At 43.7% G+C, this 17,377-nt stretch overlaps 1 protein-coding gene across 9 annotated transcripts in view; it reads left to right on the forward strand.

Moving 5' to 3' along the window:
• The window catches only part of mctp1a (multiple C2 domains, transmembrane 1a), a 733,548-nt gene that overhangs the window by 696,932 nt on the left and 19,239 nt on the right, over nucleotides 1-17,377 (forward strand). For 8 of the 9 annotated variants that reach the window (XM_041186933.1, XM_041186932.1, XM_041186936.1 and 5 more), the window contains 2 exons: nucleotides 1,218-1,327; nucleotides 6,299-6,408. In XM_041186933.1, coding sequence (XP_041042867.1) covers nucleotides 1,218-1,327; nucleotides 6,299-6,408 — 220 coding nt within the window. The remainder of the gene's footprint in view (nucleotides 1-1,217; nucleotides 1,328-6,298; nucleotides 6,409-17,377) is intronic. The other variant, XR_005942877.1, reaches the window with a different exon arrangement.

Raw genomic sequence — 17,377 nt, forward strand, 5'->3', positions numbered from 1 at the left:
GGTGTCCCTGTACCTATCCAAAAGGGTATCCTACCTCTCCAGATAACTCCAGCATCTTCAGACCTTCTCCTGAAAAGTGTAAAGCCCACAAGTCATGTTTTAGAAATCCCACTAGTGAGAAGGCAGCTACACTTTAACATGTGCAGCTACTGTAAACCACGAATGTGCAAACTACAACCAGCACCCCCACTTTCCCCCCCACCCCCCCACACCCCCCCCCCCACCCAGGGAAAATGGTGGGTGCCGTGTTTGGGCGCAGGACTTATGGAATTGGGGGTTTGTGGCCATTTTGGCCAAGCCAGAGACACTCACTGTCATTACAAAAATTCAGGCCTAAGTTAGCAAGTGTCACTATAAAACAACTCTTACAGGAGGTGGAAAAATTCATTCTTGTATAATAAGCAACACTGTTCTGAGATTTACTGTCCAGCAATGAACAATAAAATATTCTCCAGGCTACTTTAGAATTGCTTGAGGAAAAAGAATGTAGTGCCTCTGTGAAGGGGAAAGGTCTCTCTGTGGATGAGGGGAAATATCTCTTAGAAGGGGGTACCATGAGTGTACAGGTAGTTTTGATAAAATTAAGATCTGGTTAGTGTGCCATATTTGGATAAAGCAAAATTTCATTTATCTTTCCTTTTCTAGATTAAGAGCTTATCAATCAAAGAAACATATTTTAAAATTAGCCAGAATGCACCATATCAATGTAACATTTTAAGGGTACTATTCCCCAGATACCCAAGAAATGCATGAGGCAATGAAGTTGAGTGTAGCATGTAGGGGAGGGGGGAAGGTGTAGAGGGTGAGGGTGTTGCACAGTTCTAAGCTTGCTATCAATGCCTCAGATTCTACACCTAAACCTCGATTGCTTAGGACGAGGTTTGGTGCCTCACCTTCATAAGCACACAAAAAAATTGTGAAACGAGTAATGTTTGAATGTAAAATAACTAAAGGCATAAGATTCCGAATTGAACCTTTTTTATTTAATTTTTTTCTTGAGACATTATGAAATAAACCTTTTTTCCTCTGATAGTTGGCTTTGCTGAGGTAGCTAACATTCTGCTACAATTGATGAGAAGATATCCAATCAAAAATGTTGTTAATTTTCAAGATTTATTTCTTAAAATAATAAAAAAATCACAAGAATCTGTGTATTGTAAAATTTGTTGCATCTTAATACAATAAAGTGCATGATTTATCGTGTTCTTTTCTGCCAGGAAACTGAAAGGAAAGGCCTGATAGATAAATTGACTGCTCTCCAGGAAGTGGGTGTAGCTGTCCAGAATGGCCTGGATGAAGTGGCTTGCCTTTATGAAAGAGTAAAAAAGTGAGTCCTGCCACGCCATTTGTCTGTTTCTGTGATGGTCCTCACATTTCTTTCTGAGCAAAGTGCAGAATGCTACATGTTTGGTCGGAAGCACCAGTTGAGGATGATGAATGATCAGGTTCTGGCATTAGTTGCCTTTCCACATGCCAGCTTTTACAATGAAGACTTGCAGTTCTTACTCTTGTGTAATTCATCTTTCCTATAAATGGCTTCTGGCTTTGAAATAGAAAGTGGAATCTTTCCTTTACCTTAGAGGTCGAGGATGTTTTTCAAGAAACATGTGGAAAAAGACAAAGAACAATACAATAATAATTCAGTAATTGTTAACAGGACATGACCTAAATTAGTTTGCTGTCAATTTTATTAAAAATAATTCATAAAGCTTACTAGAACGGTTCTAAAAAAAGTCTTATAATAAAGGTTTATAGAATTTGAAAAACAGTTTTAACTGTTTTATTTTCTATTTAATAAATCCCTGTAGTCAGAGTTTTGAAAATTTTGGCCAGGATTTTACAGCCGGCGTGTGGGGAGCAGGCCTGACACACCGGCACCCAAAATGACATGTGATGAATTTGGGTGTGTCCCGACGTCGTCGTGCTTTCTCACGATATTTCGTTTGGCGCGTCCGCCCATAATTGATAGGTCGATTAAGGCCATTAAAAAGGTAATTGACATGAATTTAACACAGGCCGTCCAAGCTAATGGTTGGCGGGCACATGAAAAGGCCAAGTGGCCTTTATGTTTTTTAGGAAACCTCATTCACGAGAGGGATGAGGTTTCCTAAAGCTATTACAAAGGAATTAAAAACTTTCTTTCACAAATAAAAACATGTCACATCTTATGTGACACAATCACATGAGGGGGCATGTTTCATTAAATTATTATTCTTTTTATTTATTTTTTTAAAAAGCGCTTCAATCACCCTGAAGCAGCTCCGTGCCTCAGGGGGATTGAAGCGCGCCCGAAAGAGCACTGGACCCAATTCTCCATCCTCCCCCCGCCCACACAGTTAGCTCTTGCTACTACTTGAGTATTACACCGGGTGAGTCTTAATTGGCCTGCCCACGTAACATAGCAGTGCAGAGCCAATCGTGGGCGTCGGTCGGGTTCCCGACTGCTCCAGCCCATTCCCACCGAGCCCACCTGACGCAGGAAAAATTCAGGCCTTTATGTCTACTAAAAAAGTTTTACTTCGTTTCTGTAAAGTTTTTTTTTGTAATTTTGCTGATATAACCAAATTAGATGATTGGAATGTTGTACGAGGAAAATATTGTAATTATATCTGTTATGGATAATGAAAATGGATCTATGCAATTATAGTTAGAGCAGATAATGATGACAATGCAAGTTTCAAAAATACATTGGACAGAATTTGCTGAAAACATAATGGTGTCTGAATAGCAAGCAGTTATTAATGTGCATATCAGCTAGCAATTCGTGACAAGGAAGAGACACCACATGAAATGTGAATTGCCCAAGTTGCTGGCCAATTTGCATTGCTCCACTGTTAGCTTCACAAAAATGGCATCTTCCCCTTAACCTCCTAGGGCAGAATATTACGCCTGGTGTGGGCACGCGCCCGACATGCCTGAGTATAAAATGACGCACGATTACATCAGGCAAGCGTCCGGAAGTTATTGCTCAGTCTCGCAATATTTCGTTTGGCGGGCATGTGCCGGAGTCCGCTGCACGCCCACAACAATTATAAGTCCTATTAAGACCATTAAGAAGCTAATTAAATTCAAATTTGCACTGCCCATCCAATCTAATGGTTGATGGGCAGGCAAAAAGGCAAAGCGGCCTTTACATTTTTTAGGAAACCTCATCCACGGGCAGAATGAGGTTTCCTAAAGCAAATAAACACCAAACAACAATTTTATTTTTGACTTAAAAACATGTCTCAGCTTATGTGACAGAGTCACATGAGGGGATATTTTTATGACAATTTTATTTCCTTTATTTTTTTTAAACAGCATTTCACCTCCCTGAGGCAGCTCCATGCCTCAGGGAGGTTGAAGTGCTCTTTCGCGCCAATGCACGAAGATTGCGCTCGCCCTCCTCTCCCCACTCGCACAGGCTGCGCTGAACATGAAATCGCAGTGCAGAGCCAATTGCAGGCGGCAGCCGGCTTCCCAACCACCCCCACCAAGCATCCCCGCCAAGGGCAAAACCCTGCCCCTAGTGATTTTCATAGGGGAAAATTTTCTCCTTATTGAGGGAGTTGGATGGGAACGGGCATGGGCGGGCACGTAGCTGATCGCCACTCACCATCAGCTGTGTGCCATAATTTTACGTTGGCCCGCCCGGCGTGACGTGCACCCGGAAGCGCTGTGTGCTCCCTGTGTAGGCAGGGGGAGTAGGCTGAGTCGGGGCAGCAGAAATCTCCCTGAGGCACGGAGCTGCCTGTGGGAGATTAGTTTGATTTTGGAAAATTTTAATATATAAAAAAAAATTTTTAAGACATGTCCCCTCACATGACAGTGTCACATGAGCTGGGATGTCAATGAATTTTATTACAAATTTTTATTAAACTTTAAAAATCTTCATGAAACCCCATCCTGCCCATAGATGAGGTTTCATGATAAATGTGAAGGCCGTCTGGGCTCTTTGCCTGCCCACAAACCTTAAGGTTGGACAGGCAGCTCATTTAATTATTTTAATTAGTTTTTAAATGGCCTTAATAGGCCTTTGACAGTTTGGCAGGCGTGCAGCCAACTCCGCTGCGCGCCGGCCAACCTGAAGATTTGAATGACGCACAGTGATATCAGGACGCATGCCCGATGTCATCCCGCGTCGTTTTACGTGTCGGCGAGGGGGACTGTCCCTGCTCTCCGAGCCAAAGACTGTGCCCATAAAGCTGCTGCATTTGCACATTAATTGCCCATTAAGTTCTTGATGGAGAGTTAAGTATGTAATTAACAACATAATTACTCTTTAAGACATAATAGTTATTAATGATTGCCAGTCAACCTCTCTGGCCCAGAATATAAACTATTTTCTGCACAGCGTCTCATTCCTTCAGATTGTGAATTGTGTTAGGAGACTTAAAAATGTCCAACTTAAAAAATACTTTCAGCAGAATTTTCCACACCCGCCCACCGCCAGGATCTTCCAGTCCCACCGCAAGTCAATAGACTTCTTGCTGAGGCGCCACCACGCCCACACCGGGTCCCATCCAAGGTGGGGCCAGAAAATCCAGGTCTTTATCTTACTTTTCCTTCCTGTCTCTTTTTTTTCTCTCTTTTAATCCAATCTTTCTTTCCTCCTTTTAATTCTCTCCCTCTACCCGATTTGACATTGAATTCACCCACTTTAATCTACCCTCCTTCTCAGTCTTTCCTCTGTTTATTTCTCAATTCTTTATTCTCATTTATTATGGTGATAACAGTGTTTGTCACTTGTTCAGCAGGGCCTCAAATGCTCTGTTTCCCTCGCTGTTATCGTTTCACACTTCCAGAAACTTTGTGGGCAATTTTTTTTAAATTGTTAATCATACCCGAACTTGGCTTAACGAACAATGCCCTACACCAGCAAAATGTAGGCAATGTTCTTACACATGTTTTAACTAATTAATAAGAAAGATTACAGTAAGTAATACAAATGTCTATTTTGCCTGAAAATTGCAATACAGACCTCCAAGTGTGAATGCCCAAAAGAACTACCATCTGATGGCTACATTGGGGCAGGATTTTCTCGATGGGCTTCTGAACTCTGCCATCAGGCATAAATGGGGATCAGAAGTCTGCATTGTGGGGGAAATAGTCACTGAATTTTCCCATGAGGAGCAAATTAATAGCTAGAGTGGCCAGGGGGTGTGTGGGGTGTTAGGGTGCTTGCCGTCTAATTAAGGACAGTGGGCGGACTTGAAGCTGGAGGACCAATCAGAGGCCTGTCAGCTTGAAAACAGCCCCAGGATGCAGTGGAAAGTAAGTGACAATTTTGAAATGCCTTCTTTCCAACTTATTTAAAGTTGAAATAAAGAATGGCTTTGTAGCCAGGCTAAAACTGCTGGGGGGAGCCTGCTACAGGGCAACCTGCAGCTGCTGCTGCAACTAGGTAGGTAGGAAGGGCCTTAACACCTGCATGGAGCCCTGGCCCCCCCAGTCTGCCACTGGGAGGCTGCCTTCGGGTAACTAAACTGACTCCTACCGCCTCTGGAGTGGAAAGGTTTGTGCAGAAAAACACCTTTGAACACATCCATCAGACAGTGGTCTGCATGTGACATCCTCAAGGCCCTGCAGGAAAAGCAGATGGTGAATCCTATTGGATGGTTCCCTGAGCAGACTGTCAAAGTAATTTGGCAGAATGCCTCATCACCAGAACTTTCAAACAAGCACCAAGATGTAACTTGGCTGGTGGTGAGAAAGGCCCTCCCCATCAGATCCTTCGTGCATGCCCATAGTTTCTGCCCCTCCACACACTGGAACCCACAGGACTGCATGCTTGACATTGAATGTATATAGTAAAAGTGTATTGCAATTGTATTGAGGCACCTCAGATGCTATATGGATAAGAGTTGAATTTTTTTGCACTTTCCTTACTGTCCAATTTGAATTTTCTTGGATGTACTTTCACAGAAGTTATGAATAAAACATATTTTTGGAAAAAGAAAACTGGCTCCCACCACCTCCGGAAACTTGGAGTCCAACTGGAAAATTCCAGTCCTCCTCCTTCAATTGTCCTTGTGGCCCTTAAGCCTGATCGACTCATTAAATCAGATAGGTAGCCCTGCCGTCCCTAATCCCACCTCTGCAAAAATGGTACAGGGATGAGAAGGAGCCAGAAAACTGCCACATAGGCTGCGACACAATTTTAAACACCCGTCCACCAACCTCTGCTTCCATCCCCAGTAGGGACTACAAATGGCATTAACTCTCATGAAATTGTTTCGTAATTTCATGTTTACCTGCAGTCACTTATTCTGTGTAACCAATTGCTTTCAATAACAATTATTTCTCATTTCTATTAAAGTACCTTCAACTGGACAGTTCCTTTCCTGAGTTGGATGGCTGTTTTTGTCCTCTCTGCCGGCACTATAATCCTTTATTTTATTCCGCTAAGATACATTCTTCTTGTCTGGGGTAAGTCAGATTTTCCACGTTATATCATACACATTTCATCAAAGGATTAATTCTGCTGTTAGTAGTTTTTGATGCTAATTGTTAAGGAGCTGCTTATTAACTGAGACTTACTCTTGTAGTGTGAAACACTCTCCATGTCTAGAAATCGCAGACACAATTATATGGATGTTTGCCCTTTTAATGGTGTTGAAATGGAAGGTACTAATATGTTCTTACTCTAATAACTAAGGAAAAATAACCGACAAAGACATTAACTTCTGTACTGCCAACCCACTTAGGAAATTGCCTTTTTTTAATATAGTTTGTCAAAAGTTTCCGTATAATTTTTAGTTGAATATACAGTTTTGTGTATGTAGTGTATAGTTTGTTTCCTAGTATTGTTGAAGCAACAGACCCTGATGTCAATTACCTTAACATTTTGCTTGAATCTGATACTTATTATTTTGCTGTATAACTGTACCTGAACCATACTCAGTATATACTATCAATAGTAAAATAAAAATATACTGTATTTTCTATAAAAAGGAATAAGCATCAAGCAGGAAATAGAATTGCATTTATATAACCCCTTTCACATTCTCAGGGCATCTTAAACTACCTTATAGCCATGAACTGCTAGTGAATTCTTGTCATTCAAAAGCAATTTTGCACACAGAAAGATCCCCTCAAACAACAACTGAAATGATCAGTTGTCCGTTTTCAAGTGTTAGCTATGAAATGAAACATCACTAGGGGCAGAATTTTTAGGTCAGTGTGCGGGCACAATCGACAGGCCTGGGAGCAGCCAGGAAATGGACCACCGCCTGCGATTGCCCCCCGACCGTGATTCCATGCTGGCTGGCCAATTAACAGCTCAGCATTGTCAGGGTGGGGGCAGGAGGAGGCTGGGCACTGACCTAAGTGCAGGTACGGGGGAGCGCTGAATGAAAACTCCCTGAAGGCCAAGAGCTGCCTCAGGGAGCTGACGACTTCAAAACAATTAAATAAAAATTTTAAAATCCAGAAAAAAATATAACGCATCAGAATCAGTCACCTGAACATACAAATGATGAAAACTCTGCCAATAGATTTTTTTAAATTTACTAACGGAAACGTCATCCTGCCTTTGGATGAGCTTTCATCAAAAATGCAAAGTACGCCTGGCAGATTCGCCCATCCACCAACTGTAAGGTTGGACGAACCACGAATAATCGGGGACAGATGAAACTTTAACAACTTTAATTGCTTTCTCAATTGTCGGCGTGTGTGCTTCCGACCTTCACGTGCACCCGCCGACCGAAATATCGCATGAGCACGGGATGACGTTGGGGTGCTCGTCCAATGTCATCAAGCGCAATTTCACATCCAATCGGTTCAGGCATGTTCCTGCACACCGACCTAAACATTCTGCGCTAGGAGAATTCTCTGCTCTACTTTGAAAAATGGCATTGGATCATTTAAATACACCTTAGTAAATGGGTCCCCATCCAGAAGACAGCAACTTCAAGAAATGCATCATACTCTCGTTGTCAGCCTAGTTTATAGGGTTTCAAGTGCTTGAATCTACAATTCTCTGAGTCAAAGGAAATACCACTGGCCCAACCTGACAGATCAAAGTCAACTGTACTGAGCTTCATAAATTCATTGAACTTTTCTGTTATCACACAGTCTCAATTTAACAGAAGGGAAAGTTAATATTTTACAAAAGCAAAATACTGCAGATGCTAGAAATCTGAAATAAAACAGAAAATGCTGGAATTATTCAACAGGTGGAGAGAGAAACAGAGTTAATGAACAGAAGTTATTTCAGGCAGAGAGGGTCTAGACCACTGAAACAAAAACTGTTGGCATCCCTGCCAACCTGATCTCCAGGACCCCGATGGAATAACATGCCTGCTTGGCAGCAGGAACTCTGCCGGCTCCCCCGGGGACATGAAATCGCTGTGCCATCTAGTACGGGTTGGTATTCCGTCCCCGACAGCTGCTGGGCAGTCAGAGGCTGTCAGCTGTACGGTACTAATGGTGCCACCGGGAGCGGTTACCACAGCTAGTACTACAGGAGGCCCATGCAGAGCATCAGCAAAAGAGCCGCAAGAGTAAAGTCAGCAGAGCAGTTTCACCAGGGCCAGGCACAGAGGCCCCAGAAAGAGGAGGATGGGAGGTAGTATTTAGGACAGGCAGGAGTCTTCACCCATAGGTGGCCCATACCTCCAGCCTGTATCTCCATCCATGTTATTGCTTCTGGTTCACATAAGTTAGAAATAATCACACTTTAGACCCAAAAGGCTGGAGCTCCATCAAGTGTAATTCTTGCATTGTTCCGTATGACTAGTAGACTGATATGACTGCAGTGTAGCAGTGAAATGTGGCATCCTGGGATATATATTCACAGAAAAATAGTTCCCAGTTCTTTATGAATACTATAACACTACAACAATAGCTCCTTAACATAATCCCAGGGCACTTCACAGCAAAGTTATCAAATACAATTTAACGTCAAACCACATAAAGATATTAGGATAGATAATCATGAGCTTGTTCATGAATCTTAAAGGAAAAGAGCAAGGTGGAGAGACAGAGAGGTTCAGGAAGGGAATTTCAAACCGTAATACCTTGGCAGCTCAAGGCACAGCCACCAATGGTGGAACAGTTAAAATTGGGTATGCTCAAGAGGACAGAATTAAAGGAGAATAGTAGGCAGCAGGTTGTGGGGCTGGAGGAGATTATAGGGATAGTGAGGCAAGATCATGAACAGACTTGAAAACAAGAGCAACAATTTTAAAAGTGAGGTGTTGTTTAACTAGGAGCCAATGTAGGTCAGTAAGCATGGGGTGATGGGTGGACAGGTCCTGGTGTGAATTAGGACATAGGCAAAAAAGTTTTGGATGACCTCAGGTTGGGAGAAGGTAAAATGTGGGCGGCCAGTCAGGAGAGCATTGAAATAGTCGAGTGTAGAAGTAACAAAGACATGAATGAGAGTTTCAGCAGCAGATGTGCTGAGGCAACAGTGAAGTCAGGCAATGTTACCAAGGTGGATAGAGGCTGTCTTAGTGATGGCACAGGTATGTGATCGGAAGCTCAACTATGGGTTAAATATGACAATTTGGTTCAACTTCAGATAGTTCCCAGGGGGAGGGATGGAGTTGGTGGCTAAGCAAGAGGGTTTATAGTTGGAACTGAAGAAAGTGGCCAAGGTCTTCCCAGTAATTAGCTGGAGGAAACTTCTGCTCATCCATGTCAGACACGTAGCCTGTTAACTTAGAGATCAGCGCATTGAGTCCTGAGTGCCTTCTTTTAAATATATGCTAATGAAGAGTAACTACAGCTCAGAGTTTCCTGCTTTACACTCGCAGTGCACACTAATGTATCTTAGACATGGAATTGTTAGGCACTGCTGCTAGCTGCATCAAGGGATGAGTTGGACGGAGTTGGTGCAGAGGAACATTGGATATGTGGCCTTTGTAGGAGCCCAAGGGTGGATTTCAGTTCACCATTATCTCTCTTCATCATTATCCTTATTGTCTTCCTCCTCATCATCATAATCATCATGGCTGGGAAGGAGGTGGTTGTGCCTGTGCTACACTTGCTCCTCTTCCTCATGATTAATTTTCTTCTCTTAAGCCTTCCTCTCAGGTGTTGTGGTGAAGCTGCAAGAATGGAGGATAGACAAATGAATAAGCATTATCACTTTGAGTTTAAGGAGTAAAAGCTTGTGCCTGTGTGGAGCTTCACGGGAAGCTAGATTGTCAACGCAGATGCTTAGTCACAATATCCTTGGTCTTGCCATCTCCTATAGTAAAAGTAGGATGTGGCCAATGAGCTGCATGGCTTTCCCTTCAAAGGTTGAGAGTTTAGGGTGGAGTTTGTTCTACTGGTGGTCTGCCTCTGGTGGCTATTGTGTATCAATTATTCCTACAAACAGATTGAGCATAAGAGGGAAATGCTAGCATCTACAAGGCACAAGTCAGGAGAGTGATGGAATACCCTCCACTTGCCTGGATGAGTGCAGCTCTCACAACACTCAAAGCAGCCCACTTGATTGGCACCATATCCATAAACATTCACTCCCTCCATCACCGTTGCACAATAATAGCAGTGAGTACCATCTATAAGATGCACTGCAGGAACTCACCAAGGCTCCTTAGACAGTACCTTCCAAACCCACAATCACTACCATCCAGAGGGACAAGGGCAGCAGATACATGGGAACACCACCACCTGGAAGTTCCTCTCCAAACCACTCACCATCCTGACTTGGAACTATATAGCATTCCTTCACTGTCTCTGGGTCAAAATCCTGGAACTCCCTTCCTAACAGCACTGTGGGTGTACCTACACCACATGCATTGCAGCAGTTCAAGAAGGCAGCTCACCACCACCTTCTCAAGGGCAATTAGGGATGGGAAATAAATGCTGGCCTAGTCAGCAATGCCCACATCCCATGAACAAATTTTTAAAAAAGTTAGGGACAATGTGTTTACTGGCATGAAGAGGTGAAGTAAGAGATCTGGGTGTATAACTAAAAAGGTTTTAAGATTGTGCATGTAGACAATTCCAGTTAGGGGAACTGGGTAACCATTATGCAAGATCCTGAGTTCAAGTTCATCACAACCAGTGTTCATTCTGAAATGCCCCTTTAAAAGGATCATGCTTATGCTGATACCCAGAGTTGGCAAGGAATAAAAGGGATAATGTGCTACCTTGCCTGTCTTGATGTGGTTAGTTATTATCTTGTGGGACTAGTCTTACAGTGGATAAATTGGCACTCAGTGCAAATACATCTTCCCGCAATGGGAACCAGTAAGATTGCTGGCAGGTCTGCTGGCACACAGACGCAGTAGTCTTTGCCTATAGCTCTATTTCCAGTAGTAGTGTTTGGAGGTCCAAGTCTTTAAAATTCTGGGGTGTTTTTTTCTATCCAAGCCTAGACTCCATGCTATGCTGCCATGCTGTTTTTCTTTCCCCAGTGGTTCCTGCTCTATACTTTCTGAGTAACATGCAAAATCATACTATCTGAAAGTCAAGTGAGTGAGCCAAGCACAACTCCTTCTCTACCAGGTTGTTCACCATTCTGTTGCTGCAGTTTCAGCTGGAATGGGCCTTTTAAAGGCTGTACTTTAACTTCCTTGCAATCTATTAATAATGAATGTTCACATTGCATTTACATCAATCATTACGCCAAAGGATATGCATATGAGCTGATGCATGAACCCCTCATGTAAGTACCTTTTGTGGCCACAGGTTGCTGCATATTTTTTTCCAATGGCATAATAGCAATGCAAGCCACTGTGAGGAAATTTGTCTCCAATCTATTAAACTATTTTAAATGAGTGCTCCCTATTTTGGGATAAGTGATATGTGTTGTCTGATAATCTACCCAGGTACAAACCCATACAATTAATGTCAGTAAGCCATGTGTTCATGGAGAGCTTCATATCCAAGGTTGATCCTGATTCTGTCTTCAACCAATTTCCACACTACTGTACTACACTTGCAAGAAGGGATCACTGAATAGTCACAGCATAACTCTCTGTACTTTTGCTTTATTAATACATTGCAAAGATAAAATTATTTGAAACAAGAGAAAATTGTAAAACTTAATCCTGCAGGCTGATAAATTATTCAAACATTATTCTGCACCCACACTTGTATATTGAAAAATTAGCAGGGCATGATTTTTTTTTTCCCTCTGAGTTCATCAAATTTTATCACTGTTACTATAAGTCTTAATCATTTGTGTTTTAGATTTTGCCTGTAGTTATATTTAGCATCTTCTATGCACCAAGCTGCCTGGCCCCTACAGTAATGTGAAAATTTAAATTGCCCTATGTTTTAACGGCAGATTAATTTGAAGTGTGGCTTGTCTTATCATGTGTCCGCCTTGGTTACAATTACTGTAGGAAATTAAAGTTGCATATAAGGGGGTAGATGAAGCTGGAAATGTGTGAACGAAACAAGACTAAACAAGCTTTGATCAGTATGTAAACTGAATTATGCAGAAGCTATGCAGAAATTCCTTTCCAAGGAACTATTAAAAGCTATCACATAGAAACAACAGCATTTGGAGTCATTACTTTTTTAAAAAAACCTGTTGCTCAGTATCTGGTAACTGTGTGTGTTAATATAGATGCAAAGGACCAAAGCTAAGTGTACCTAGCTGATGTATTTTCTGCAATGTCACTATTTCAGTAACTGAATTATTTCAGCTGATTTACATGGAGCAGTAGATTTTCTGTCAGATTTACAAGTGAAGTTACAAATGGAGCAGAAATATTAGTGTTTTTTTCCCACAGAAATTTATGCTTAAACCGAGTGACAAGTAAAGCTATGAAGGTGTATAGGAAGGTTGCGCCTGAACTTGTCTTACACTAGGCGGAATCGCCCCAGATTTGCACTAAATCCAATAGCAGGCAGGTAAAACAATGTTTACCCGGCAGCCGCAATGGCAGCTTTTCATGCCACATCGTCCCAACCCACCGCATTCATTATGCATTCCTGGGAAACACACTGTTTCCATGGCAGGCAAGCTCTCATTCACCTGCCATGCCATCACCTTGCCATTTCATCACACTCAGAGGACTGCTGGGGATCAGGTATCTGTGAGGCCCAAGTCAGACGATGAGCCTCTAGATTTGGCCTTCCAACTCATCCTGGGGAGTTAGCAGAAGGCATGGGAACATCATGCAGAGCTGTTGGAAGCCCTCAACAGAGTTGCACGCAAGTCGGAGGAGTACATCTGTCTGCTCTCTGATGAAGTGGCGCAAGTATGGAAGTCTCCATAGGGAGGATGGTAGATGCCATGGAGACCCTGGTCCAGGAGAACACAGAGATGGGTGCAGACCTGCACTCCATCGTGGGAGCCATAGGTGAGCTCCTGCAGTGACAGCGCAAGAGGGAAACAGGTCCCTCCAGGTGCTCCTTCCCCTTAACGAATCAGACCGGGGCCCCCAGGGGGAAGAGGAGCGCCTTCTGGACACCCCTGGTTCATCCACTCAGGAATCTCAGAGGCTGTCCTCTCCCTCCAAGCCGCCTTTGTCTGTGACCCCCTCAACCTCGTCCTCTGTCACTGCAGATGGAGCAGCTGGCCAACAAGTGGTTCTGGAGGGAGAATTGTGTGTAGGACAGGGCATTTTGAAGCTTCGTGCAAGCACTCTCCCACACATGCAAATCCTTCACGTACCATACTCATCTCAACGTCCTGAGCATTTTCAATGCAGCCTGCTGAGGTTCGCTTTCAGCTGTTCATCTGAGCTGACCATCTCCGCCCACCCACTGATCACATCCTTATTCATGTTCGCACCAACCACGACTCTCGTTTCACTTTCGATTTGGACAGCATGGTGCTAATTCAGTTTTACTTTCACTCCCCCATCCTTTACCCGCCCCCAGTCATCCATTTCCTTTCCTCCATCACAGTTGACCCCGCTGGCATCATCTTTCACCTCCCCTCCATGACCTATCAGCCACAACCCTTTTCCTTTGGGATGTCCTGGTGAACATGCACATTCCCTCCCTTCGGAAAATTCCCACCCCCATCCACATTAACCTCCTGGACCTCCTCCTTCCCACCCCCAGGGTCCATGTCTGTCTCCGAGTTCCCACCAACCACCCTCGCCGTCCCTTCTATCTCTACCGTCGAACCCTCACTCTTCCACACTACCGCATCACTCTGCTCGGTCATTCTCACCATTCCCTCATACCACACCCACCTTCAGTTCGCTCCCCAGGAGCCAGTCATGAACCCATCAGACCCCTCCCTTGCATGTTCAACTAGACACCCCCCCACACCTCTGGATCCCTTTCCCCTTCCCCCCAGGACCTTTTCTCCTCACTTCGTCCTCCCAACTCATGGACTCACCCCCGCTTAGTCCTTCCCCCTTCCTGACTCCCTCAGACACTCCTACTTCTTCCACCACCCTTAGTCCTTGCCCCCTCCAGACTTCTTCCTCCAGCCTCACCTCTTCCTCCAGCCTCACTTTTTCCTCCAGCCGTACTCCTTCCCCCTTCCTAACTCCTTCAGACACTGTCACTTCTTTCTCCAGCTTTACTCCTTCCTCTACCCTTACTTCTTCCCCCGCACTTACTCCCTCCCCACTCACGCCACCGTACATGCCCAATGCCAGCGGGCACGGACAAATCCGCCCACTATATTTAAAACAACATTATCATTACAAAAGTCTATTAGGCAAAATTTTTATCTTTGGGAAGGAGGAATAGCCAGAAGAGTTATGCATCATTCTCACCATGACTGGCACAAACAGGTGCTATGAAGATTCTGTCGATGTGACTTTTGATATTGTTGGTCATATATTGAATTTGCAAATGCAAATGTAAGATTTTCCAAACAATCCTTATGGAGCTGGAGCCACTATAACAGACGAAGTGAAGATAAATCAACAATATGATAAACTCACAACCAGCTGAGCAGCAGGAATCCCGTGCGACAAAGAAATCTGCATTTGCACAAGTCAGTCCCTGCAAACCAATGATTAAAAATGGTTATTTTATCAAAGAAATTTATATAAAGGATACAGAAGAAACCCAGAATTCAACAGCCTACATTTTGCAGGGAGAAGGATTTTGGATTCATGGGGCTAGATTTATGGGGCGCCGTGGTTTCCACACTCCCGGCTAAAAAGTCAGCGGCAAGCCCACCCACAATCTTGATGCTGCCCCGCATCAATTTAACACTGGGCACAGCATTAATTGCTTTAAGATGAGACTTCCACTCCTATCTCAAAGGAAGTGTTGACTTAGAGAGCTGCCAGCCAATCAGATGGCCAGCAGCTCTGTAGCCCCACTCGGGAGCGGTGGCTGCTGCTGGGGCTACAACTTCCCAATGAGGCAAGAAGGCTAAACTCAGAGGTAAGCCTGAGGTATCATCGAGGCCAGACTGGCAGACCCTGGTAAGGGCTAAGAGGGGGATGGGGGCCTAGCTTGAGAGGCCAGGGGGAGGTGTGACCTTGGGGAGGGGATACCTCTGATGGGCCGAGGAGACTCGCAAAGGAGGCTCCCCATCTTGTCCAACGCCAACCCACACAGCTGAAGCTGCTGTGTTTACCTGCTGCCCCTGCAGCAGGTAAAACACTGCTTGGGCAGGATGAGGCCGTTAAGTGGTTATTAAATAGACTAACGGACAGGCAGGCTGTCCAACACATTCCCTGCCCCCCTAAAATTTCAAACAGGTCAGGAGCAGGCGGGTAGGCAGTGGGATTGCCTTCCATCCCACTAGCAGGGAAGCATAAAATCCAGTCCATTGAAATGTTCAGTCAATAATAATGCCAAAGATGAGTAGTGTCTTTGGTCTAATATGGCTGAACTATTGTCAACTCTCTTTTTATAAATAAAATGCTTATATTATAAGCATATAGTTTTATTGTTCCCCTTTCATCTGATATTTTTCTCTCTTATTTGATTTCCTGTACTATTTTCCTTGTCCTCCACTTATCCATGTACCCTACTTCTCAGAATTTTCATTGTTTTATATTTTAGTATTTTCTATTTCTTTGTTTTCTTTTATTCCTTGCCTCATGTGTTCCTTCCTTCTTTCTGCAACTCACAACTCTATTTGTTCAGATTCCTTTAATATTTCTCTATCATTAACACTGTATATCTCTCTTTTTCTTTAAAAAAAAGTTGTTTTACTATTCCAGTTAGATTCCGGTTCTGTCTTTTTTCACCTTCTGGCACTATTCCTCATGATTTCATGGTTCTCCTGTCCATCTCCTGGACAATTTGTAGTAATCTATATTTCTTTTCCACCTCCTGGTTCAATCTTGCAATGTTCATCTTTGTGATGATCAATACTATTCATTTTCATCTCCTGAATGCCCTATATAAGAACTAGGAGCAGGAGTAGGCCATTCAGCCCCTTGAGCTTGCACCACCATTCAATAAAATCATGGTTGATCTGATATTGGACTTAACCCCACCTTCCTGTCTGCCCCCATAACCCTTGACTCCCTTGTCAATCAAAAATCTGTCTAACTCAGCCTTGAATATATTCAATGACCCAGCCTCCATTGCTCACTGAGGAAGAGAATTCCAAACACTAGTGTATTTGCGGATATACCCTGCCTTTATCTCAGCTTTGTCACTTGTAGTTTTTGCTTAAGACCACAAGAACTGTCTTGTAATGTTGAAATTTTGCCATTTCTTGGAGGTTTACACTTGTTCATAGCCGTTTCCCATCGTAACTGTTACAACAAAAATGGCAGGAATTTTATGGCCCACTGGAATGGGCTGACAGATGAGGAAATTGGGGGGTGTGGGGTGCGGGACAGGGGAAATAAAATCAGGTGGCATGGATGGGAACGCCATATCTGTCACCTACCTTCCTCCGCGGGGAATTTACTGTTCAACCGGTGGGCAAGGACATCACCTCCACGAAAAGTTCTGTCCTGTAAGAGTGAGCCAGCAGCTTGAGTGGCATTGCAGAACTAATAAGATCAGTTTTATTCTTATCGCTTGACAAGTTGGGGTTATGTTTCCATGGATTAAGAGAAAACAGTAGTCCTAGCCCTTTTAAATTATTTTTCTTCCTTGCAGTGAAATATCCAACCAATGACTGAAGAACAAGTCGTTGAGCCCATTATAGTGTCAGGACTGAGGAGGCTCAATTAGCAACCTCATAGACTAAGGTTATTAGGTCCCAATGAGTGCGGACATGGAGGCACATGGGCACTTAAATTAATACCGGAGGTCACCATGCCTATTTCTGCGTGCCATCCCAACCCCAGTCCATTTTCATGGAAGTGGGATGAGATAACTAACTGCGTGAAGGCAGCTTCCCAGCAACAAACTGGTTGCCAACATTCCAGGCAGGCATAATGCCCTCCCTGCCTGCCTTCCTGTCTTCAGCTGCAGCCACAGATCACCCTGCAGAGGAGTTCACCCTTCACAATCGTGGTCCAGCTGCTGAGGGCTTTTTTTATTTAACTTGAAAAATTTTGGAGATCTTGGAGCGCCCTCTATCGCACTCATCTTCAAA

The sequence above is a fragment of the Carcharodon carcharias genome, chromosome 4 (genome assembly GCF_017639515.1).
Source record: "Carcharodon carcharias isolate sCarCar2 chromosome 4, sCarCar2.pri, whole genome shotgun sequence".
Taxonomy (NCBI): domain Eukaryota; kingdom Metazoa; phylum Chordata; class Chondrichthyes; order Lamniformes; family Lamnidae; genus Carcharodon; species Carcharodon carcharias.